The 27,448-nt window shown below is 32.3% G+C and overlaps 1 protein-coding gene and 2 pseudogenes across 1 annotated transcript; all 3 read left to right on the top strand.

Annotated features, from left to right (window-relative positions):
• The first annotated feature begins 6,980 nt into the window (after positions 1-6,980).
• On the top strand, positions 6,981-7,971 carry LOC149544974 (ethylene-response factor C3 pseudogene; annotated as a pseudogene).
• Positions 7,972-15,263: 7,292 nt separating this feature from the next.
• LOC149544973 (ethylene-response factor C3 pseudogene) lies at positions 15,264-16,245 on the top strand (annotated as a pseudogene).
• Positions 16,246-17,749: 1,504 nt separating this feature from the next.
• LOC149544972 (uncharacterized) lies at positions 17,750-18,692 on the top strand. The gene has a single exon (XM_089796473.1). The coding sequence runs from the start codon at positions 17,785-17,787 to the stop codon at positions 18,433-18,435; it is 651 nt and encodes a 216-aa protein (XP_089652599.1). The 5' UTR covers positions 17,750-17,784; the 3' UTR covers positions 18,436-18,692.
• The last annotated feature ends 8,756 nt before the right edge of the window (positions 18,693-27,448 follow it).

Below are 27,448 nucleotides of genomic sequence, written 5' to 3'. Positions count from 1 at the left end.
GGGTTCTACACAATCCAATCTCCACAAGGATGAACCTCAAGCTCTGATACCAACTGACATAGGCAAGGGGATGAATAACTAGGGCCAAAGGCTCACCCAACTATCCAAACCACCCGGCAAGAGTTAACACAATCGTAAACACAAAGAATAGCAACCAAAGGAGGAAGAAGTGTGAAATATTGTTATTTATTCATCAAAATATCTTCATACATGCCTAGCTATAAGGCCTTATGGGTTACGGCCAATTATAAATACATTCACATTCAATGATCCAACTGCAAATTCACACTTTTAGTTTTGCTCTCCAATCTTCTTCCCAAAAACTTGCCTAACTCTAAGCCTAAACACTCTATATATACTTGCCAAAATGGCTTACAGATTATTCTAGAATATTATGTAAGAGGAAGGCTGACCCAAAAATGGTGTGGATACATCCCAAGAAAAGATCTTAACATAAATGTGGAGATTGAAATAAATTCTGCAAGTTGGCTTGCAAAAATCATGTCCAAATGCTTATGTCTTAGTACATAAAGGGTCACTTGACATACACTAGGTAACTCAACACATGAAGAGTCACTCAACATACACTAGGTAACTCGACACATGAAGGAATTGCTACAGTAACTTGGCACATGAAGAAATTTCTATAGTAACTCGGCTCCCATTGAGTGTTACAGTAACTTGGCTCCCATTGAGTGCTATAGTAACTTGGCTCCCATTGAGTGCTATAGTAACTTGGCTCCCATTGATTGCTATAGTAACTTGGCTCCCATTGAGTGCTATAGTACTCAGCTCCCATTGAATGCTATAGTAACTTTTCTTCCATTGAGTGTTATAGTAACTCAGCTCCAATTGAGTACTACAGTAACTTAGCTCCCATTGAGTGCTACAATAACTCAACTCCCATTGAGTGCTATAGTAACTCGGCCCCATTGAGTGCTATAGTAACTCAGCTCCAACATGCAAAATAAACAAAAATGAGTAAGATAACAAGGCAACCCAAGATGCCTTTGCATCATGAATGTAACATATCAATACTCTCTAATGCTCAAGATACTCCCCCAATGTAGTATCATCAACATTCATGCTAAGATGGTAATCCTATGCATCTTGAGGAAAGTGATATTGAGGATTCCATCGAAAAATAATGATGCATCTTGGACTTATCTATGTTAGGAAGGTTTGCTTCCCTTCATGAAATGTATCAAGGGCTATGATAAGAATGTCTCAATGTAATTTTTCAACTCATAGAATGAATGGTATGTCACTATTATTTGGATATTGTTTAAGATTTATGAAGAATTTATTGCTAGGGTTATTGGGCTCTTGAAGGCAAGAAATAAAATTAGCATGTAAGAGTTTTAGATGAAGCCACTTTGAGAAAATTCTTCCACCCTAATGACGAGTTGGTTTGTACATAAGATAGTTTTGAGAGAGAAGCTCTCCCACCTCTGTGGGATGAGGTATGTTATGCTATCATGTGTTATCTTATGCTACAAGATCAATTTCAAAATTTTTATTACTACCATTTCCCTATCTTGAATAACTTTATGAATCAGGACCTTATCTCTTACTCCTACCTTTTGTTTCATTCTATGGAGGACAATATTTTAAAAATTAGGAAGGAAAGGTAGGAGGGTAAGTCCTATAATATGTCTCACTAATCCTTCATGCTTTTCCTCTATAATTTTCATAGGGACCTTTTCCCCCCTTATCCCATTAATGTTTAGGTCATCCCTCCAAATTGTCACTTTCAATTTCTACTCCTAAAATCTCTACAAAGATTATCTTGGTTGTTGACACCAAACACCCCAATCTCTCCCCCTCCTACATTGTTCAATAGATTAAGATGGAGAAGGATTTCAATGCTATTGATTTGGATGCTAAGGTTGAAGTGAGTTAGAGAAGATTCCCCAAGTCTAGGAAGAATTTGAATTAGGGAAACTCTAAGGAGAAGTTGAAGAGCATCATTAGTTCGAACTCTATGGGTAGTGAGAATAATAAGAAGCCTACTAAGAGGCAGAAAAGGAAAGTGGTTTGTAAAAATGATATAGATCATGACAACAATGAGACTATGATTGAAGAACCAAAGATGGGTGGTGATACAGTCCTATGGATAACCACTTGAGTCCTATGTCCTCCCATGTTTTAGACACTCCCAAAGTTGATAAGCACATCCTAGAGGCTACAAATACTGGGGGAAATAATGAGTACCATGATGTTATCACTTCCCCTACCCATCAACATTACAAAGCAGAGAATAATACAAAAGAAGATGATGTTAATCCTAAGGTGTCTCCAATAATTGGTATTGAGGGGCATTGTCTAGAGGATAGTATTATGCTATAAGATACCATCAAGAAACTCATAAAAAGATAGGATAACATGGATTAGAGGTTTGATGAGGTAGCCAACTTTAGTGTCAAAGTGAAGCACTTAGTGGTCACCACTCTTCATCTCCTTCATGCTAAGATGGACATGTTTGTTTTCTATTCCAATGTGAATATTATGGCCTCCTTGCAGTGGTTTCAAGTAGATGATTCACTTCATCTGTTGCTAGAAAGGCCTAACAAAGAGAATAAAGAGAGATAGCTCTTGGTGCTTTTGTTTATTTTTTGATATTTTTATTTTTCTTTTCTCTTCCTAGATAGGCTTATGTTATTGTCTTGGTTAGGCTAAGTTAGTTTATATTTCTAGACTCTATTTCAATTATGTATGTTTTTAACTTTCATCTTCTTAGTTAGTCTAGTTGTTCTAGTTGGTAGTTGTAGAAATTAGGACATGTTTATGTGGGTTTTTTTATATTAAGAAAAGGGGAAGGATGATAATCTGTTACAAGTGACTTTTTTCTATTTTTAGCGATATAATATCACAAAAAAAAAAATTATAGGTCATTCATGTAGTGTTTTTTGATAACACTAAATGGTTCTTAAATTAGATATTTTTCAAACTTCTATAGAATTTTTTCCTAAATTCTTCATAGATGAAAGACAGATATTATGAAGGAAAGCATAGATGGATCATAATTTAAAGGAGGGACATGCACCATGTTGCAAAGTTGTCAAAAAGTACTAGTAGTTACATTCATGTTGATAAATCTCAAATAATTTTGATTAACATGATCAAATTTCCACTATTATGTTTTAAAAATAATATTACTACATTGTATATTTATTTCATATCCATCTTTAACTAGAGAATTTATATTGCAATAGTTTAGATTTATTTTACTAAGTACAATTTAACTTCTTTTTTTAAAGATTAAGTCAAATATTTTATTTCATTTATTTTAAAATAAACATTAATATTAAAATTCTTAGTTTTAAATATTGTACAAATTTAAAATATGATTTTATTATTTTTTAATTATATTTTTTCTAGATTAATTATAGATCTATTTTGTTTATAATTATAATTTTAAATTATAAGCAAAATTTTAAATAAATTTAGAATATTTAGAAAAGTGAAATCAATGATCAAGTTCTTGAGGTTATAACTAAACTTTTGATGAATAGTCCCTTCTTATATTAAAAAAATATAATAAAGTTACATATTCACAAAAAAAAAAGAAAATGGAGGCCAGGGATACAAAATCACCCTGCCAGTTCATACAACCATTACTCAAAAATATTCTCATGCTGCCAAGGCAACAACTTTGTTTTCTAGATTAATTGTAATTTTATTTTTTTAATAAATCTAATTTTAAAGTATAAGATTTTTTAAAAATAAATTTAGAATATTTAGAAAAGTGAAATCAATGATCAAGTTCTCACGATTATAACTAAACCTCTATTAATTTGAGATGATTATAAAGACTATATAGATATTGAAACCATCAAATGGCTAACAATTTTGTACTTTAGTTAGAAATAATTAATAACATAAAAATTCTCATATGCTCTAACAAACCTTGGTAACCAAAATATTTATATCATTCATATTAAACAACATAAATTCAAAAAAGGTCTCCTAAATTGATCACTCTTTACAATTGTGGTATAAATCCTAAATTGTCTTTTTCAAGCTAGGATAATTGCATCTTGGAATACCCATATTTATGGTTGCTAGAAATTCAAGTACAACCCAATTTTATAGATAATCCTCATGTTTTCTATGGAAAAGTGATTATTTATTCAACATATTGTATGGAGATTGATTTTTTCTATCATTATGTCTTTGCATGCAAAACAAAATTGAAGACTTCAAACTAGGGTAACTACATCATGGAATAGCCATATTTATGGTTGCTAGAAATTTAAGTACAGACAAATTTGATAGATAATCCTCATGTTTTCTATAGAAAAAAGTGACTATTTATTCAACATATTGTATGGAGATTGATTTTTTCTATCATTGTATCTTTGCATGCAAAACAAAATTGAAGACAAAGCACATTTATAGGAAAAAGACTCTCATACATCTCCTATTATGTAACGAGTAAAAATACATCAATAGAATAAACAAAACTCTTTGTTTACATTCAAAGAATACATTATCTCTCAATGTGACAAGAGCATATTTGGCAATCAAAGTTACACAATAATGTAATTTTTTATATTGGAAGAATGTTATAATTAAAGTTTTGAAGTTAAATATCTCTCCTTTTCATCTACACTTTAAATTTGAATCCCCATCTCATGTAATTTTTGTAATTACTTTATGACATATGAGGAAGCATCTCTCATTCATTAGTTATCATTACACTTTAAATGTGAATCCCCATCTAATTTACTTTTTGTAATTAATTTAAGACATATGAGGAAGCATCTCTTATTTATTAGTTCTTGTATCAACTTAGTGGTTCATTTGTCTCAACTAAATTTTCATGAGAATATTGAGCTACCATTCCCCACTTATGTGATTTCTCCTGCCATTTAGTTGCATCCTCAAAAAAAAATATGAGGTCCTTCCAATAGTTCTAAAAATAAGGAAAATAATAAGTATGTCACCAACATTCAATATATTACCGAGGAATCAAGAATATACACAAAATTATTTACTCTTGAATTTATAATGCATATAAATAACCATAGTTTTTTATACAAAATAAAGAATCCGCAACAACAAACACAATTCAATTTTATGAAAAAATAACTAAATATTTTTAAAAAAATGAAAAGAAAAGTTATATCAATTCTAGATGTTGAAATCTTCTACCATTCATTAAAAGTTCTATTCCAACATGATTCATGATTATTTAAAATTTGTAAAAGAATTCTAGAAGAATATGATAGATACATACTAAAAGTATATATACTAAATACAAATAAAATTGCTAGAATGCTACAAAGAACTAATTTACACATATAAAATCAAAACAAAATCATAAAACACTATAAATTTAGTTTTTGCAACAATAAAGGACTTTTATTAAGATGTTCAATGCAATAAAAGCAACACAAAAAGAAAAATAATAATTTACATCTAATCATTGGAAACTTATCATTGGTCCAGTAGAGATTATTGAACAAAATAATAAATCTACATAGGACTTGTTATCTACATTACACTATGTTTTTAAAAAATATTAGTAAGGGTTTGGTAACAATGTCAATCATCTTTACAATTTAGGTTGCAAAAAATATTATTCTAAGAATTGCTCCATCAATGAGAATATATCTAATTATATAATTAAAAATTACTTTTGTGTATTATAATTCTACTATAAATCTCTCATTCAGTGTGTATTAGTTTTTTAACATCTTTGATGGGTGATCCATTATCATGATACTAGTGAGCAAGATATGCATAAAATATATATATATAAGAGTTGAACACTAGCCTTGTCTCCAACTCATATATTTTTCGTTATGCATATCTTGTTGATTGGCATCCTATTTGTTTTCTTTTTCGTCTTTTGCAATTTGACATCTATCATGAGATTATTTCTCTTCATTGAATGTATCTAGTAACATGAAGTAGAAGGAAACTATAGGAAATTTGATCATGACATTTGGACCTCCAATGTGCCACTAACAATGGTTGGGTCATTTAAATCAATTTGTCCATTCATGATTTATTTTTACTTATACTCTCATTTATGACTTTACAACCTTCAATGACGATACTTTTTACTACTACACAAAACTACCTATAATACATGTATCCAAAGATAATAGCTTGGGTCTTATATTTATTAATTTATTAACCTAACTAAACATTATTTTTAAAAATATAATAAATATTTGCATCAAAATTAAGGCAAAAATTAATAAAAATATATAAATTTCATCATTCTAATTTTAAACTTTACAAAGAACACCTACTTTTAAATTATAATTTGATAACTAAAATAGAATAAAATAGTACTAGTTCACAATTTGATTCAAAATTAATTTAGGAAGAAAGCAACCAAAAAGGTTCCTACTATAAACTTGATATTAAATCATTCAAAATCCACTTTTAAAATCATATAAAAATATGATTCATTTACAAATTACATAAATGAAAACCTTAGATCCTTAGGTCAAGTCCTTTGACAAGAAGAATGCGGTGGCCCGATTGATCTTACCAAAGGGGGAACCTGAAGTGGTTTTTTGTTTTCGAACTTTCTTACGGTTTAGTGGGTTGCATAGGAGAAAAGTGCAACCCTAATTCTGTCGTCTCAGGACACGCTATAATTGACAAGATTAAAAAGTAAGACTGCAAATAGTTCCCCCCGCCCGCCCCCACGTGCAATAAGTTTTAAAATATCAAGTAAAACAAGTCTGAGGAGCCAAAATGGACCAGCGTTAAAAATCTTAAAAGACTTCAAAAAAATCCAGTCATTTTTATCAATCAGTCAAGCACTCGCAAGTATGAGTCAACGAGGTCCACACAGGCCATTCGTGCAAGCATCTTCAAAATTAATATCCATAAACATTGACGTCAGGTTCCTGTGCATCACAGTAGTCAACAATGAAACCAAAATATTATTTCACTCTCTTGGTCATAAATAGGCAAACATTCTAAGCTTCCCTAATTCAAACGAACATTCCCAATTCTTAGCTTATAAAAACAAAAGGTGGGAAGGAATATATGGATTCTTCTAAGGTAGACAACAATTTTGTGGGAAGCAATCTCAAGAGAAAAATTGAATACAATGAATCTACGCAAGTGAGGAAAAGTGGTATAAATGATATACCACACTCTACTTCTCTAGATGATGATGAACCAGAATATTCAGAAAGCATGAATTCTGGTCAAGAAGGGAGTCTCTGCAAACAGAATGGCTCAGGGGAGAACTTGGATTTGGATGGAGTTGTGAAGAATTCAGCCATTGAAGGCGGCACTTATGAGTCCATCAATGGTGAAGGTGAGAATGGGAGTTTGAGGAGGAAGAAATCAGGGGTGGAAGGAGAGAGGAATTACAGAGGAGTGAGGAAGAGGCCATGCGGAAAATATGCAGCAGAGATAAGAGATTCAAGAAGAAGAGGAGTGAGGGTGTGGCTTGGAACATTTGAGAGTGCAGAGGATGCAGCCATGGCTTATGACAGGGCTGCCCTCACCATTAGAGGCCCAAGAGCCATCCTCAACTTTCCCATTTTCACTTCATCTTTCATGGAGCTGCCAGATGAATTCAGTGAAGAGAAAGAGTCTCTTGATGGAGGATGTGAGATTAGAGAAGAAGAAGAAAAAGAGGAAAGTACAATTGAGGGCAGTGAGAGATTTGTGATAGAGTTGGAGGATATGGGTGTAGGTTATTTGGAAGACCTCCTTCTCGCTAGTGAGACAACTGCTTCTTCCTGGCTCTCTGAATCCCTACAGGACCAGCTAATTTCTTAGTCCCATTTTGTGTCTTACAATCACTGTTGATTCTGAGCCAGACTTTCTAGTTTTGATATTTATACAAATGAGACCTAAGTGTCTTGCAAATACCTGTAAGAACTTTTTTTTTAAAAGTAGGCACAATATTCATTAGGCATTCTGTGAGAGACTTGGTTTGGTTTAAAGAAATTAGGTATTCTGACTCTTTGTTTCGTTTTCTTACCCTTTAATTTCTGTAACCACTGATTTCATTGTATTGATAGTTTATGAAATATTATATGAAATGACAAAAGAATGTTTGAAATTAGTTATCCATCATTCTACTTTCAATAATTCTTGTAGTTCACTTCATTTTCATGATGATTATGGACTATAAATTTTAATGATTGAAATTTCTTTTATGCAGAATCATACTTTGAAGCTCTCAAATAATTTTTGAAAATAGGTTTTGTTCAACAAATGAGTTATTCAACGATTTGTTCCTCTGCATCATTCTAGGTTCACTGTCATCCAATCTTTCCCAAGTGTGAGTTGTTTGTTTACCTTTATTTCCTTTGATTACTGATGAAGTCCAGTTGAAGATATCAATTTAAATAGTTTTTATTAAATTGTTTTCCTAGCTCGTTTTATTCTGATGGCAGGATCATGAGCCAGAATTTTAAATGAAACGCTGTCAATTTTGTTTTGTAGAAAAACTGATTTGAGTTTAATGAAATTAAGTATTCAATTCCATTTTGCTCTACATCTATGAAATTTTTTGAAGTATGAATTCCCTTATTAACTCCTCTCATTTCTTTTACGAATGATTTGTACAATTGAAAACATCAAAGGCAAATAGTTTTAATAACTTCTTGGTTTTTTACTTCATTCTATTGATGGATCATCAATATGATTTATATTCAAAAGTTTTCCCAAGATAATTTACTCATATGTTTACTTATATGGTAATGGCTACGGGTCTCCTCCTGAATGTCGTTCTTCAACCATTTATCCTTAATATCCTTATTATAATCCATATGACTCGTCTTTTCTTCTTCTTACTACCTTCACCTTCTGCAATTTCCATTTTGTCTTTGTTTTTCTTAACACCTCTGCCTCCTGCAATTTCCATTTGCTCTTGGTTCTTGTCATTCCTGCAGTTTCTTCTTTGATGCACTACAAGCTGAATGTGTTCTAATTCAGCATTCATAAGGACTCCCCCAATTAATTGCCTAGAATAAAGATCGTTTCCCGATCCAATGGCTGTCTATGCTTCCCAAATGCTTTACTGCATCACAAATAGTTATTTTCCTCTTTGTAGCTTCATATTGTTAATCTCTTCATCCAGCTCATCCTATAATTCCTTAAAACAGCCCGTTTCTCAGAATAATCCTTTTAACTCTTATTCGTAATTTTCCCTTTATATTCAAAAGTTTTGCGGAAATTTTGGTGAGAAATTAGTTATTCAATACTTATTTCTCTGTTTGATAGCTGATATAGCTGATATAACTCACAATAATTTGCACTAAATAATTTACAATTTCTTTTCTATTAAATACCATTTATAACAAGGGTCTCATAAAGTACAACTTTAAGTTAAACTAAAAATATATATCAATAAAATAAACAAAAATATTTGTTTAAATTTATACAATATATTTTACAGCAATAAAATAAGTTATGAGAATTATAGAATCTATTAACTGCCAATTTAGAAATAGACCCTTCAACATACAATTTCACTCACTTTGTCCATTCTACAATTGTAATTTAAAAGGTATAGAAGAATTATATTTCACAAGATTAATGAGAAATGATCTAATTAAAATTTTCAAGCTTAATATATCTCTTTCTTATCTCCACTCTACAACCCAATGCTGAACTCATTTATTTATTAGAACTAATTTACAACGTATGAGGAAAAATCTGTCCTCCACTAACTTTCACTATTTGAAGTAAAATTTCTTTCGCTCATGGCATTTCTCCTCCTATTTACCATGCTTCTCCAAAGACTCCTATGGAGTCCTTCCAAATGTCCTATAATAAACACAAAAGCTACTCTCAATGGATATTGTTTTGGTACTATCTTCTCACCAACAATTGGTATAATAATAAGGAAACAAGGATATGAAAAAATGTTGTATGTATATGTGAAGCCTAACAGCCATTTACTTCATACTCTAATTTTTAAATGTTTTCCCTCCAATTGTATTGACTTTTCATTTCACATGAGTCTCTATTTATACATCTGATTGGAGGCTTATTAAGTGCATTGTATTCAAAGAGATGAAGCTACAACTATGATGAAAAATCAGACTTTAACATTAATAACAGATTCCCCCTATAGTCTCACATAGTCACAATTTTTGGTGAATGATGATAAATTCATGTGTTTGTATTTTCTTTTTATATGCATACTTCACAATTGGTATTAGAACTTGGCATAGTTTCTGGGATAGATTTCAGTGGTTAAAATTTTGGAGTCATGGAAGATTTGGAGTGCAAAAATTATCTAGAAAGAAATTCAGTTTGTGGAAAGTTCAAATACATTCATTGTTGATTAAGCAAATTAATATTGAGAAAATCTTGATGAAAAAGCTACGGTGACCATCTTTCTTTCACTATCTCAAAATATTGTGCTTAGTGTATTGAATGAACTAAGAACAAAGGAAGTTTGAGATAAATTTCAAAGCACATATGAAACGACATCTACTGCAAATAATTTTTTATTATGAAGAAGCTCTACAAGCTTAAAATGAAGGAAGGGACTATATCGTCAAATTATATAAATGAGTTAAAGACCTTATTATGTTAAGCAAATTTGATTGGCATGACATAAGAAAGCTATCATCTTGTTATGATCCTTACCCAAAAGTTGGGATGACATAGTTACAATAGTTAGCAGTTCAAATTTTGCTCAAAGAAAGCTAGTCTATGATGAAGTAGTGTCTGCTCTACATAGTTCTCAAATATGAGAAGAAGCAATAAAGAATCCCCATCTAGTGAAGCTTCGATGACAGTCAACAAAAAAAGTAAAGGAAGAATCCACAATAGGGGCAAAAACAACCATCATTGTGTGTCATAATCAGCTAGGCACTCAAAGTAGGAAAGGAAAGGAGAAGATTTATGGCTATGAGGCAAAAATCACCATGAGAAGAAATATTGTAGAGGTTATAAAAGAGTGAGAGAAAGTGAAGCCAACATTGCTTATATGAGAAAGATGGTGGTGTCTTGATATTACCTACAACTAAAACTACTTCACTCTTTTGGGTTTTGGATTCTGGCACAACATTTCATGCCTCTTTATGTATGGAATAATTCATGAATTACCAAGAAGGTATGTTTGGTGAACTATATTTAGGTGATGATAAAGCACACCAAATAGTTCTCAAAGAAGATACTTTTGATGTCTTTGAAAGGCGATATTAAATGGAAATTAAAACATGTGTTTCATCTTCAAAAAAAATTAAAAAAATCTGATTTCTTTAAGTTGTTTGTATACACAAGGTTTTCTCACTTTTTAAATTTTTATAACTGACTCATGGAAAGTTACAAAAGCATTCATGATAATTACAAAATGAGACAAGATTGGGAATTTATATGTTGAATAAAATATTGGTGAAGTAGGGGTAGCCATGATAGTTGTAGATAGTAATTCACAATTATGATATCAAAGGCTTGGTCATATGAGAAAAAAGGGCCTCGATGTCATGCATAAGAGATAAAGTACCGGTGTTGAAATCAGTTGATTTGCAATTTTTCCAACATTGCGTTTATAGGAAAACAAAAGTGGGTCAGCTTCTTGAGGACTGGGCATGAATTCTTCTAACATTGCGTTTATAGGAAAAAAAAAGTGGGTCAGCTTCTTGAGGACTGCGCATGAAAAGAAGGAACTCCCTTAGCATTGGTCTACTCGAATGTGTTTAGAACTATTGAGGTAACCTCTATTGGAGATCCATTGGAGGAGTAAATTACTTTCCTACTTTCTTTGGTGATTGCACTAGAAAGGTGTGGATTTGTATGTTGCATAAAAAGTATGATGTCTTTAGCAAGTTTAAGATTTTCAAAGCATTAGTTAAAAATCAAATTGGTCACAATAAATAGTGCTTGCAAATGGATAATCGGGGAGAGTTTTGTTTATTAGAGTTTGATTCATTTTGTGCAAAAAATGGCATCCATAGAGTCAAGACTATGTTAGAAATAGGGATTACTGAGAAGCGGGGTGAATCAATAATCTACAAACTTTAGTTGCCAACTGGATATTATTTCTTACTTCAAACCATACATAACAATAACACCATAGCAATAACCATGCACAAAGATAACTCATAACACCATATTTTATTAACTAGGGAAACCCTAGCCAAGGGAAAACCCAGTGCAGATGATACCCACTAGATAATATATTGATATATAAGTTCTTGTTAGAGGATGGACCCTGTTAAGAGTCAATGAGAAAATTTAGCATAAGGAGTCCTTGTTAGGAGACTTTGAATCCCTATTAGGAGATTCCAACCCTGTTAGGAGTTATAGTATAGTAGATACAAGATGAGTGCACTGCCCAAACATGCACTTCCAATTACAAGAAGAGCTCACTGCCCAAACAAGTAATCAAACTTCTAGAATATAGATATTGTAAGTTCTTTCTTGACTAATCTCTGATCTTCAGGATGATCTCAGATCACAAAATAACTTTTACAAAAGTTCGCATATCACAATATATCACAAAAATTACACTTCTCAAAAGATGTCTTTGCATAAATACCATGTCTTTTCACAAATTGTTGCTAGGTCTGCTAAGACCACAATACACTTTTTCAACTTTGAGTAAATATCTAGGATGTTGGTCGTAATGAACAAGTAATTTTTTTGTAAACAAAATAATTCCTTTCCTTTAATTCCACTATCTTCTTTCTCTTAAAACATGAATATCTCTATTTCATACAGTTCGTACTGACTTTCAAGGTTATACACATCATCATCAACATGTATACTATCTCCATCTAACTTCGCTAGTCATAATATGATGAGAGCAACAAGTTAAAAATCAAACAATACACTGATGTATACCAAATTCCATACTTAGACAATATTCTTAGTACCAAAAGCTAAGTATCTTTATTTCCAAGATTTCTTCTAAGTACATGCATCATGTGTTGCCATAAATGACAACAATTACATGCTAATTATCAATAGACTATTCCATTCACTCCTCAAGAAAATAGAGTGGCAAAGAGGATGAATAGAAAAACCCTTGAGAGAGTTTGTTGTATGCTTTCTAATGCTAGTTTGGGCAAGGAATTTTTGGCGGAGGCATGTAATACAAAAATTTACTTAATCAACCTAAGTCCCTTATTTCAATTAGATTTTGTCATACCAGAGGAAGAATGGTTGGCCAAGAGAATTCCATATTCTCACATCTAGATATTTGGATGTGAAGCATGTGTCCATGTTCCTAAGGAGAAGAGAACAAGGCTTGATGCAACATTACAAAGAGGCGTAATCATGGTTTATGGATGTTGATGTGTGGTAGCTACATTTGAATAAACCTAAATATTATTATCTATGAGATATAGTTATATATGTGTTTATTATTATATGAGATAAATTAATATAATAATATATTTAACTATAGTTATATTCATTATAAATTAATCTAATAATAATATTTACAAGACCAAAGAAACTAATAAACGACTAAACATTTTTTTCATCAGATTTCAGATGAACTAAACTAGACTAACTATTTTCCCAAAACCCATTCTAAGTTATAAATCTAAAATTTGACAAAATTCAAATACAAGATGAATGTTGGTATTGCAAATTCCAGTAGCCAAACATGCTCCTATAATCTAGTTTGCAAAGAAGATATTTCTAATAATTTCTTCATTAATGAGGATATCGTTATTCTTATAATAATTGGAACTACACTTTAACACTAGTATAATTCTAATACTTTATCTATATGAAAATAGTTTTTCTTAAAATGTTATTCCTACAGAGATACTACATTTGGTCTACTTCACCCATGGGCATATCAAAATCTTTTTTCTTTTCTATGTATCAAAATAGAAATCCTAAACTAAGATCTGCAGTTATGAAAGGTGACGTTTCTCCCATGTTGCATTAGAGAAATGAGTGGGTTTGGATCTCTATCAATAAGGAAGGGTCATGATATTCTATACTCGCATTTGTTTTGATTAAATGTGAGTGGGATTGGACATGATTAGGTACAATAAAATAGGTTAAAGAATGCTAAACTAAATAGATTTGGTAGAATATAAAAAATTACAACAAAAAACTATGGAAGAAAGTTGCAAATCTATCAATGAGCTACAAATAAAAATCTAGTGCTAAAATATGGTGATGATTTATGTTTAACAAAAGAATGAGGTGATAAAAATTCTCAATACTTCTAGATCAAAATGTAGCTCTCCTCAAAATTGAAGGACAATGTATTTAAAAACTAATTCATGTCTCTATTATGTAAAGCTTTTCAATTATTCAAAATCTAAGACTATTCAGTACTAACTACTCTAGCTATCTATATCAAATCATCATGGTTCACACTAATAAGTTGTGTTGTATAGGAGCTTACCTAAGAAAAACCTATTCTTGTGCTTACCTTGAGAATTTGGTAATGAATGGTGATAATACTATTGTTTAATCTTGATGAAATAGAAGAAAATAAACAAAATATACTAAAATGGTTACATATAGCTTAAAGGGCTTGCTTGAATCTTAGATCGTGACTTCCTCTCATAAATTACTACAAACTGGTGGTGGTGGTGGTGATGGTGGTGAATCTATTTGACTGGAAAGATGGCTAGGAAAAAAATTAAAGAAAAAATGAAAAAGACATCATCAATAGAAAAATAATATTTCTTTTACTAAACTGAAATATAAATCAAAATAAATTTATCTTCAATTGTTTAATAAATAAAATTGGAAAAAACGAGGAAAGGACTCTTCCAATAAGACAAAATAAGTGAGTCAAATTCTATTATTGCAAGCATATACAAATGTGATAATTCAAAACCTTGGGTCGGATTTCGAGTCGTTTTAGAAAGCTATTGCGGATACTCAATTATCACAAACCCACTATGATTATTAAAAAACAAAATAAAAGAAAAATCCGAAAACGCAACCCTAATTTTGGAGCATTTAGCGTACGAAAAAGTGAAAGATGGCCAATTGTTTTGCAGCTCATGTATAATAAGATTTTTAAAAAATTGAAGTAAAAGGGTCCGAGGCGCCAAAATGGACCAGCATTATAGTCTCACAAAGTGAAAAGATCGAAAAGATCCAGTGTTGATTTATGAATCAGTCAAGCACTCGCAAGTATGAGTCAATGAGGTCCCCACAGGCCATTCGTGCAAGCATTTTAAAATTTAATATCCACAAACGTTGACGTCAGGTTCCTGTGCATCACAGTAGTCAACAATGAAAACAAAATATGATTTCACTCTCTTGGATATAAATAGGCAAACATTCTAAGCTTCCCTAATTCAAACGAACTTTCCCAATTCTTACGTTACAAAAACGAAAGGTGGGAAGGAATATATGGATTCTTCTAAGGTAGACAACAATTTTGTGGGAAGCAATCTCAAGAGAAAAGCTGAATACAATGAATCTACCCAAGTGAAGAAAACTGGTATAAATGATATACTACACTCTACTTCTCTAGACAAAGATGAACCAGCATCATGCATGGCTGAGGCATATTCAGAAAGCATTAATTCTGACCAAGAAGTGAGTCTCTGCAAAGGGAATGGCTCGGAGGAGAACTTGGATTTGGATGGAGTTATGAAGAATTCAGCCATTGAAGGCTGCACTTATGAGTCCGTCAATGGTGAAGGTGAGAATGGGAGTTCGAGGAGGAAGAAATCAGGGGTGGAAGGAGAGAGGAATTACAGAGGAGTGAGGAAGAGGCCATGCGGGAAATATGCAGCAGAGATAAGAGATTCTAGAAGAAGAGGAACGAAGGTGTGGCTTGGAACATTTGAGAGTGCAGAGGATGCAGCCATGGCTTATGACAAGGCTGCCCTCGCCATTAGAGGCCCAAGAGCCATCCTCAACTTTCCCATATTCACTTCATCTTTCATGGACCTGCCAGATGAATTCAGTGAAGAGAAAGTGTCTCTTGATGGAGGATGTGAGATTAGAGAAGAAGAGAAAGAGGAAAGTACAAGTGAGGGCAGTGAGAGATTTGTGATAGAGTTGGAGGATATGGGTGTAGATTATTTGGAAGACATCCTTCTCTCTAGTGAGATAACTACTGCTTCCTGGCTCTCTGATTCCCTACAGGAGCAGCTAATTTCTTAGTCCCATTTTGTGTCTTACAATCACTGTTGATTCTGAACCAGACTCTCTAGTTTTGATATTTATACAAATGAGACCTAAGTGTCTTGTAAATACCTGTAAGAACTTTTTTTTAAAAAGTAGGCACAATATTCATTAGGCATTCTGTGAGAGACTTGGTTTGATTTAATGAAATTAGGTATTCTGACCCTTTGTTTCGTTTTCTTACCCTTTAATTTCTGTAACCACTGATTTCATTGTAATGATGGTTTACGAAATATATGAAATGATAAAAAGAATGTTTGAAATTAGTTATACATCATTCTAGTTTCAATAATTCTTGTAGCTCACGTCATTTTCATGATGATTATGGAATATAGATTTTAGTGATTGAATTTTTATTATGCACAATCATATTTAGAAGCTCTCAAACAATTTCAAAAAAAATTGGTTTTTGTCAACAAATGAGTTATTTAACGCTTTATTTCTCTGCATCATTCTAGATTAACTGTCACCCGATCTTTCCCAAATGTGAGTTGGATTTTCACCATTAATTCCTTTGATTAATTACTCATAAAGCCCAATTGAAGATATCAATATAAATAGTTTGTATTAAATTGCTTTTCTAGCTAATTTTATTGTGATGACAGGATCATAAAATATAGTTCTTTCAATGAAAAGATGTCAATTTTGTTTTGTGCAAAAATTGATTTGAGTTTAATGAAATTAATTATTCAATCCTATTATTTCTCTACATCAATTTTGTTTTTCTATAATATGAAATTCTTTTTACTATGAGTTCCCTTATAACTTCTTAAAATTTCTTTGATCATTGATATAGTACATCGCAGCTAAATAGTTTGTAATAGTTTTTTTTTCACTTGATTCTATTGATGGATCATGAATATAATTCAAAAGGTTTATGGAAAAATGTTTAAAGTTTTCCCAATATAAATTGTTCTCCCCCCCCTACAGATGTTTACTCATATGGTAATGGCTATGGTCTCTTCCTGCACGTCATTCTTCAACTATATATCCTTATTATCCTTATTATAGTACTTATGACTCGGCTATTATCCTTATTATAATACTTATGATCTGAATCTCAGATCATGACTTCCTCTCATAAATTACTACAAAATGATGGTGGTGGTGTTGGATCTATTTGGCTGGAAAGATGGTTACAAAAAAAATGAGTCAAATTCTATTTTTGCAAGCATATATAAATGTGATAATTCAAAAGCTTGGATCGAATTTCGAGTCGTTTTAGAAAGCTATTGTGGATACTCAATTGTCACAAACCCACTGATAAAAATAAAAAATAAAAAATCAGCAAACGCAACCCTAATTTTGGAGCATTTAGCGTACGAAAAAGTGAAAGATGGCAAATTGTTTTGCACCTCATGTATAATAAGATTTTTGAAAAATTGAAGTAAAATGGTCCGAGGCGCCAAAGTGGACCAGCATTATAGTCTCATAATGTGAAAAGATTTAAAAAGATCCAGTGTTGATTTAAGAATCAGTCAAGCACTCGCAAGTATCAGTCAGTGAGGTCCCCGCAGGCCATTCGTACAAGCATTTTAAAATTTAATATCCACAAATGTTGACATCAGGTTGCTGTGCGTCACAGTAGTCAACAATGAAAACAAAATATTATTTCCCTCTCTTGGTTATAAATAGGCAAACATTCTAAGCTTCCCTAATTAAACGAACATTCCCAATACTTACGTTACAAAAACAAAACGTGGGAAGGAACATATGGATTCTTCTAAGGTAGACAACAATTTTGAGGGAAGCAATCTCAAGAGAAAAGCTGAATGCAATGAATCTACCCAAGTGAAGAAAATTGGTATAAATGATATACCACACTCTACTTCTCTAGACGAAGATGAACCAGAATCATGCATGGCTGCTGCATATTCAGAAAGCATGAATTCTGACCAAGAAGTGAGTCTCTGCAAACAGAATGGCTTAGAGGAGAACTTGGATTTGGATGGAGTTACGAAGAATCCAGCCATTGAAGGCTGCACTTATGAGTCCATCAATGGTGAAGGTGAGAATGGGAGTATGAGGAGGAAGAAATTAGGGGTGGAAGGAGAGAGGAATTATAGAGGAGGGAGGAAGAGGCCATGGAGAAAATATGCAGCAGAGATAAGAGATTCAAGAAGAAGAGGAGTGAGGGGGTGGCTTGGAACATTTGAGAGTGCAGAAGATGCAGCCATGGCTTATGACAGGCTGCCCTCACCATTAGAGGCCCCAGAGCCATCCTCAACTTTCCCATTTTCACTTCATCTTTCGTGGAGCTGCCAGAGTTCAGTGAAGACAGAGAGACTCTTGATGGAGGATGTGAGATTAGAGAAGAAGAAGAAAAAGAGGAAAGTACAAGTGAGGGCAGTGAGAGATTTGTGATAGAGTTGGAAAATATGGGTGTAGATTATTTGGAAGACCTCCTTCTCACTAGTGAGATAACTACTGCTTCCTGGCTCTCTGAGTCCCTACAGGAACAGCTAATTTCTTAGTCCCATTTTGTATCTTATGGTCACTGTTGATTCTGAACAAGACTTTCTAGTTTTAATGTTTATACAAATGAGACCTAATTGTCTTGAAAATACCTGTAAAACTTTTTTTTTAAAGTAGACACGATATTCATTAGGCATTCTGTGAAAGACTTGGTTTGGTTTAATGAAATTAGGTATTCTGACTCTTTGTTTTATTTTCTTACCCTTTAATTTCTGTAACCACTGATTTCATTGTAATGATAGGCTATGAAACATGATTTGAAATGATAGAAAAATGTATGAAAGTAGTTATACATCATTCTAGTTTCAATAATTCTTGTAACTCACTTCATTTTCATGATGATTGTGGAATATAATTTTTAATGATTGAAGTTTTTTTTATGCACAATCATATTTAGAATCTCTCAAACAATTTCAAAAAAATTGGTTTTGTTCAACAAATGAGTTATTCAACGCTTTATTTCTCTGCATCAATCTAGGTTCACTGTCATCCAATCTTTTCCAAATGTGAGTTGGACTTTTACCTTTAATTCATTTGATTACTGATAAAGTCCAGTTGAAGATATGAATTTAAATAGTTTGAATTTAATTACATTGCTAGTTCATTTTTTTCGATGACAGGATCATGAGATATAATTTTAGCTAAAAACTTGTCAATGTTGTTTTGTGGAAAATATTATTTGAGTTTAATGAAATTAATTATTCGATCCTATTATTTCTCTACATCAATTAGTTTTTCTATGATCTGAATTTTAATAAAGTATGAGTTCCCTTATAACTTCTTAAAATTCTTTGATCATTGATATAGTACATCACATGTCAATAGCTTGTAATGATATATTTTTTTTCGCTTGATTCATTTGATGGATCATGAATATAATTCAAAAAATTTATGGAAGAATAAACATTTCTTCCCCTCCTACAGATGTTTACTCATATGGTTATGGCTATGGTCTCCTCCTGCACGTCATTTTTCAACCATTTATCCTTGTTATCCTTATTATAATGCTTATGACTCAGCTCTTCTTCTTCTTAATGCCTTCACCTCCTGCAATTTCCATTTTCTCTTGGTTCTTCCCATTCCTGCAATTCAGCATTCATAAGGACTCCCACATTAATTGCCGAGAATTCTAATTCACCATTCGTAAGGACTCCTCCAATTAATTGCCGAGAATTTTGATCGTGGTCGGACCCAATGGCTGCTTGTACTCCTAGATGCTTTGCTTTGATAAATAACCCTTATTGGAACAGTGTGATTATGCGGATTGACTTTTTTTTCTTCAATAATTAAATGTTTTACTAATCTTTTGCCAAAGCAAACAAAATTCGATAGAGGATCGTTGTGTACGAATGATATTGTCTCCAAGTTTCCAAGTACTTCTCTAGATACATTGGTAAAATATACTAAAAATAATTCTACCTTTCATGGCTGACTCTTGGAGGATTAGTGTATATATATATAAAAAAAAAAAAAGATAAATATACAGAATTTTAAAACTAAATTATTTCATAGTATGAATCTATATTTCTAGTATATTTCTATGAATCTAGCATACTTGATAGTTGATCTATTTTCACCGAGTATAAAGAAAATCAAACACATTCACATTGAATTACTGAATTACAAAATGAAATTATGAAAATTCAAAATATAGATCATTAAACTTAAATTTCTAACATGATTCACACATAAAGAGTCTAGAGTCAAGACTAAAGTTTTTAATTTCAATTATCAAATGGATTTTCAAGGCATTGGAGGGTATTAATGAGCTCCACTAGTACTAGAGGGGATTATGAACTCATAACCCTCCTCATCATCCACATCAATCAAAGTTGATCTAGCAAAATCCTGGATGGTCATATCTAAATCAGGAATCTCAGGTGCCACATCCCAAAGTTTTTTAGGCCCCTTCTTGTACTTAGGAACAACAAGCATAAATTGTAATGGAAACCTTGAGAGAAATTGAAAAAATATCAATACAATAATTAAGTTAAATTAAAGGAATTGAGAGTATTAACTTGAAGCTTAAGCAATTAATCTTAAGCATTGAACTTTACAAACTTACTTGGGATAGGCTCTTTATGGCAAGAGGTTAGAGGTACATGAGGTCTTTCCCATGAAGGTACCACCATTTAATGGAATCCATCCTTCTTTGGTCCGTTATAGTGAGAGGGTGAAAATAATTTCATGAGATGAAGGAAGAAAATTCATTCCTCACAATTGCCCCAATCTCTTGATCTTGGAAGATTTTAGCTAGTGCCCTCTTATACTAATTTTCAACCTCTGGATCTCTAAATGGTGTCACTCTACCTGGAAGGCGAAGTACATGTGCACTATAGCGCATAGGGATAAAATAATACAATTGAACATTATGAAAGATCGATAGCACAAACATTGGATAACATAAGTACAAAAAATTGATAATCTCTATGGTACCTCAGGGATAGAGCATATGCAAGGAGGTGAAAAGGTGCAGTCATCTTATTCCATTGATGATGATCAATTTCTTCCACCTATTTGTAAAAGGTTTCGTGAGGATCATTCTCCCTCCTTTGTATGACCTAGGATATAAGATATGAATAATAATAATTATTAGTGATTATGTCAATTTAAACTTTAGAATCTAGATATCTCTAAAATAAATAATTATAAAAGAATGTAGAACTTACCATTTTAATGCTTTCCAACATAGTGTCCATGGAGTCATAAAAATCCTTAAGGAATAGCTCATCATTATTTGTAAAGTGAAGCATTTCAATGATTGGATTGGTGAATTGCAACACATAAGTCGCAAGATTGCACCAATTCTAATCTAGTATCATTGTGCTAATGACCTTATGTTTCAATGCTTTCTTTACATTCACAAGTTGTCTCAAGATGATTGTGTGAGAGGCAAAGAAGGTTTCAACAATGTAAGAATGTGTTAAACTCAAATTAGAAATACATTTAAAACATGTTAATGTAAACAACAACAAAAAATAAAATTATTTAATCTAATAATATATAATTAAATTTTAAATTTACCTTCAATAATTGCAAGTCCACTACTAAAATTTTCTTGTGACATGTGGTGATTTTTCACAAGCATTTGAATCTCTCCAACCTCCTCATATATCATTTTCACCTAATCTATTTGGGTGCTAATTGATTTCATCACCAAATTGAGAGAGTCGATGACACATTTTGTCCAAAAGCTATGATCATATCTAGACTCTACCAATAACCCTACAACCTTGCATACTTTCACACTATACATGACTACTTAGACAACATTATCAAGATTGGCATCAATGAGAATGTGAAAAAAAAATTCTAAATATTTTGCTTCATTATAAACATTAAACAAAGTATGCGGAAAGAGGTTTACAATTAGCCATATCAAACTTCTTCAACATATCCTTTGCATACTTCATTTAACAAACAAAAAATTCATTCTCACTTTGATAAATCTTCATTCCCAAAAAATATTTCACAAGGCCTAAATATTTCATCTCAAATTTATTCATCACAACAACTTTGAATTCATCTTTCATCTTAGAAAAGCTACCCATATATAACAAATCATCAACATACAAACTCACAATGAGAATATCATTACCTTCTTGATTGTAGTAAAGGTAGGTCCATACTATTCTTTGGAAGACATTCTACTAAAAATATCCATCAATCCTTTCATACCATGCACATGGTCCTTACTTAAGTCAATACAAAGCCTCCTTTAACTTAAAGACATAGTCATATTTTCCTTGAACTTTAAAACCTTGTTGTTGTCTCACATATACTTCCTCTTCTAAGTACCCATTCAAGAAGGCACCTTTAACATCCATGTGATGAATAATCCATTTCTTTTGAGATGCAAGAGAAATTTACATCATAATAGTTTTTTTTCCTACTTATGGTGCAAAAATTTCTTCATAATCAATGTCATATGTTTGAGTGAAATATTTAGCAACTAGTCTTGCATTGTATCTTTCAACACTCCCATCATTGTTATTATTGATCTTGTAGACCCATTTTGTGTCAATCTTCTTCTTCTTCTCATGTGGAAGCTCTACAAGCTCTCATGTCTCATTTCTATGAATGAAATCCATCTCTTTTTTCATTGCTTGTATTTAAACCTCATTAATACATGCATCTTCAAAATAGGATGGTTCAAAATCAGCTTTAGCAAATAATTCAAAATTTAATGTCTCACCTATTAGATTCTTATTTATGTGCTTGATTTTGACACCTCTAATAAATATCACTTAATCTTCATACCTTTATTAGAGGACTTGGACTTGAGGATGAAATTTAACTTAAAAATGATGAGGGGGGTACTTGTGATGAAATAAATTTCACAATAGAAAAAATAATATAAAATATTATATAACTACTTGATAATAATTGAGATTAATAGGTCACTTCGAGGGGGAAACCTCCAAATATCTCCAATAAGAATACACTTCACAATATGATGTTCAAATAAAACTCACAACCTCCTATATATACCTAATTATACTTAGGCAAAATAGACACAACCCTACATAACATCTAGGCTAACCTACTTACCTAAATAATAATGTAATAATGATAACATGAATTAATTAAGGATTAATATAGACAAGAGTTGACTATTCATAACCCTATATACACCAATATTAAGGGCATAACATGCGCTCTCTCTCTCCAAAGAAGCATTGTCCTCAATGCTAACCAAGTGTGGATTCTTTTGAATAAACTCCTCATCCTTGCATGTGGCCTCTTCAACTAGTAATTCTTCCATTGGATGAGATACTAGGCGAAGGTTCTATTCCTTAGCTTCTTCATGCATGTTTAAAGCATGCACTTTGGTTCAACAGTTATTCTTACTTCTTCATCAATCTCTGGTAGTAATGTTTGAGTAGGAATATTCTGCCCAATTACTTTCTTCAAACAAAAAAAAATGAAAAATTGGATGTATCTTTGTTGTTAGCAACTCTAACTTGTAGGAAACATTATTAATCTTTTACATGATTTGGTATGGTCCATACTATCGTGGAGACAACTTATTATTCTTTTTTTGTTGCTTCATTGAGATTTGTTTACAAGGCTGCAATCTCAAGAATACCCAATCCCCAATTTCAAAATTTCTTTCACTGCGATGTTAGTATGCCTATTGTTTCATTCAATTTTGTGCTATAGCTAAATCCTCCTTGAGTCTTGAAAATACCTATTTTTGAAAAAGCATGGGGTCCTCTACTACCGGAACTCTTGGTGACACTTTTAATGATGATGTGATGGAAGGAGGATGGTATCCATAAAATGCCAAAAATGGAGACATTTTTTATGAGCTATGAAAAGAAGCATTGTACCACCATTCTACAAGAGGTAGCCAATCTACCCATTGAGATTTTTTCTCTAAAGTGAAAAAATGTAGATATCCTTCCAAACATTTATTAACAACCTTAGCTTGCCCATCTAATTGAGGATGGTATGAAGAACTATGAGCTAATTGAGTACCCAAACATAATAATAAATCTTTCCAAAAGTGACTAGTAAAGATAGGATCACGAACACTAACAATAACCTTTGGTGTACCATGTAGCTTTTGGATATTCTCCAAGAAAACCTTTTCCACTATACTTGTTGTAAAAGGATTTGATAATGCAATGAAATGTGCATATTTAGTGAGATGGTCAACTACTACCATTATGACACTATGACCTTTATATTTGGGAAGCCCTATGATGAAGTCTATGGATATCTCTTCCCAACACTAGCTAGGAATAGATAAAGGTTGCAAGAGACCTAGTGTCTTAATTGTTTTCCCCTAATTTTTTTGACAAACCAAACATTTAGCCACAAATTTTTCAACATCGCCTTTTAACCCTTCCCAAAAAAATCTTGCTTAACCTAATGATATGTCTTCCAAAATCCTGAATGGCCCCCAACTAGGGACTCATGTAGCTCTATGAGAATCTTGTGTTTAAGAGTGGAATTCTTATAGAGATACAAGCACTCTTTATACCAAATAATATCCCCCTTTTAGAAAAACTTATCTAAACTAGTAGGATCACTTTTTAATTGTTAGATGAGATTACTTGCTACAACATCATTTTAAAGGGCACACAATAAGGAATCATCTTTTTCATCCTTCCTAGAAACTACATTTGCCACAATATTTTCCTTCCCTTTCTTGTATACAATTTCAAAGTCATATCATAACATTTTAATGACCCATTTTTGTTGCTCCTCCAAAGATAGTCTTTATTCCAAAAAATATTTTATGCTATCACATGTGATCTATCTTAACCTTGAAGTGTTGAGCCATTAAATAAGACCTCCATTGTTTAACTACGTGATGGATTTCCTTCTCATAAATAGGTTTGAGTTGATTTTTACATTTTAATTGATGACTCTCAAAAGAAATTGGTTGACCTTCTTGCATGAGAACTGCTCCTATCCCATTTCCAAAAGAATCACATTCCACAATGAATTCCTTGGTGAAGTCTAGAGTTTCAAGTGCTACAATTGTACACATCGCCTTCTTTAATTGCTCAAATGCTACATTAGTACATATTCATTCTAGTGAAAACAATCCTTCTTTAATAGAGTGGTGAGGGGTGCTACTATATGACCATGATTCTTCACAAATCTTCTATAGTACCATATCAATCCCAAGAAACCCATCAGCTTCTTAATGGTTTTTGGAATAGGCCATTGCATGATAGCCTTAATTTTGTTAGGGTCCACCTTTACTCCTTCATGTTAAACTATGTGTCCCAAATACTGCACCTCCTTAAGACCAAAAGTACAATTGATGATGTTTGAGTAATTGTAATGCTTGATCTACATGCTTCAAATTTTCTTCACAAGTCTTTCTATAAATCAATATATCCTCAAAAAATGCTAACACAAACTTTCACAAGAACTTCTTAAAAATGGAATTCGTCAAACTTTGAAATGTAGATGGTGCATTGGTAAGACTAAATGACATCACCAAAAATTCATAATGACCTTCATAGGTTTGAAATGTTGTCTTAAAAATATCTTCTCCCTTAATTTGAATTTGGTGATAACCCGATCTAAGATCTAACTTGGTAAAATACATAGCTCCATTGAATTCATCTAGCAAATCATCAATGAATAGAATAGGAAACTTATCTTTAAATGTGTACTTGTTGAGCACTCTATAATCTAGACACATGTGCCAAGTTTCATCCTTCTTACATACCATCACCACAGTTGTGGAGTAAGCACTTTGGCTATGCCTGATAATTCCTACTTCTAGCATTTTCTCAACAATTTCTTCTATCTCACTTTTTGTATCTATGGGTACCTATAAGGCATGATGTTTGGTGGCTAGCTCCCTGGAATTAGTTGTATGTCATGGTCATGATCCCTCTTATGAGGAAGTCAATTATGTTAGATTGTAGTGACATATTAGGGAAGTACTGTACATACTTCATAATTCCAATTTTTTTTGGGGCTATCTTATTAACATTTTATGCCAACATGTTGTAAATAATTTTAACCCTAAAGCATAAAAATAATTGTATAAAAGGGCTAAGGGTTAGGGATTTTTTCAGAGGGTGTGATACAAAAATTTCTTCTTGTAGCAATATTGAGCTATAAAGGATTACAGATTGTAATTAGGTTGTAATCACTGGATTGTAATAATATCATACTTTCTATTTGGTGGACATAGCCCAAGGTTTGGGTGAACCACGGTTAAATCTTGGTGCCTTGGGTTCTCTTCTGTGCGATCTATTATTTTCTATTATTGGTTATATTTGCATGTAATTGTTATTTCTACTTGTGGTTTTATCTTAATAGTTTTGGCATATCTCCAAGAATTACTGAATGACGATCAATTATTTCTTTTAAATTTGGATGAGTAAGAACATAAGAATGAGAGACTTCTAATGAACATATTTGGTCCAAAATAAATCTACTCCTTTCTTAAGTAACTTTTGCATTTGATGAGAGCTTACCATCTGTGGAGATTTTTCCTTCAAACCCCTTAGCTCCACTGCCTTTCCTTTTGACTAAAATCTCATTTAAATAACTCTTGGAAGTTCATCTCAATTATTTCCAATGTAGTAAGCCATTGTAATCCCAAAACAATATCTTCCACACCCATCGATATTGCACACATTGGGGTATCAAGTTGATAATCTTTCATAGATAATTTTATTTTATGATACTTCCCTGAACAACTAAATGTTACCCCATCTACAACCAAAACCTAAAACTCTAGGGCTGGATATAATAAAAAAATTTAGAGGAGTTGCCAAATTTTTGTTAATGAAATTATGAGCTCTACCTGAGTCGATCAACACTGCTACTTTTTGCTTCTTTAAGAAACCTGCTACCTTGAGAGTTTGTGGTCCACTAAAACTTGAAAGTGCATGACAAGAAACAATTGGTTGAGAATCATGTGATTCATCACCTAACTCCCTATCATCCTCTAATATGGGTTCATCCTCTTCTTCCTCAATTGGACCCTCAATATAGAACAATTTCTTTTCACTACATTTATGTCCTCTAATATATTTTCTATCACAATTGAAATACAACCCTCTTTCTCTTTTCTCCTTAGCTTGTTGTGGAGCCAACCTAGTAGGTTTAGGAAGAGAAGGTGTTGAATATCCTTTTTTTGTTGTCACATTAGCCTCTTGCTTTCTAGGAATCAAGAACTTCTCCTATACCCTGCATGCCAATATAAAAGACTCATTTACTAAGCTAGGACTAAGCATGCATACCTCACGTTGAATATGATCCTTGTGACCACCCAAAAATAAATCATTCAAGTTCTCCTCTATACTTGTAACCACTCTTAAGGATATACTTTAGAATTTTTGAATCTAATCCTTAACTGATCATGTCTGTTGAAGCTTATCAAGTTGACCAAAGAAGTTTTCTATGACACTATTGCTAT

The sequence above is a fragment of the Cupressus sempervirens genome, chromosome 8 (genome assembly GCF_028749045.1).
Source record: "Cupressus sempervirens isolate cs-2001-9-10 chromosome 8, ASM2874904v1, whole genome shotgun sequence".
In the NCBI taxonomy this organism is placed as follows: Eukaryota; Viridiplantae; Streptophyta; class Pinopsida; order Cupressales; family Cupressaceae; genus Cupressus; species Cupressus sempervirens.
Note: the sequence above shows the minus strand (reverse complement) of the source record. Positions and strands in the feature narration are given on the sequence as shown.

Excerpts from the sequence above, each read along its gene's own strand:
- LOC149544972 (XM_089796473.1), top strand. The coding sequence starts at position 17,785 with ATGGATTCTTCTAAGGTAGACAACAATTTTGAGGGAAGCAATCTCAAG.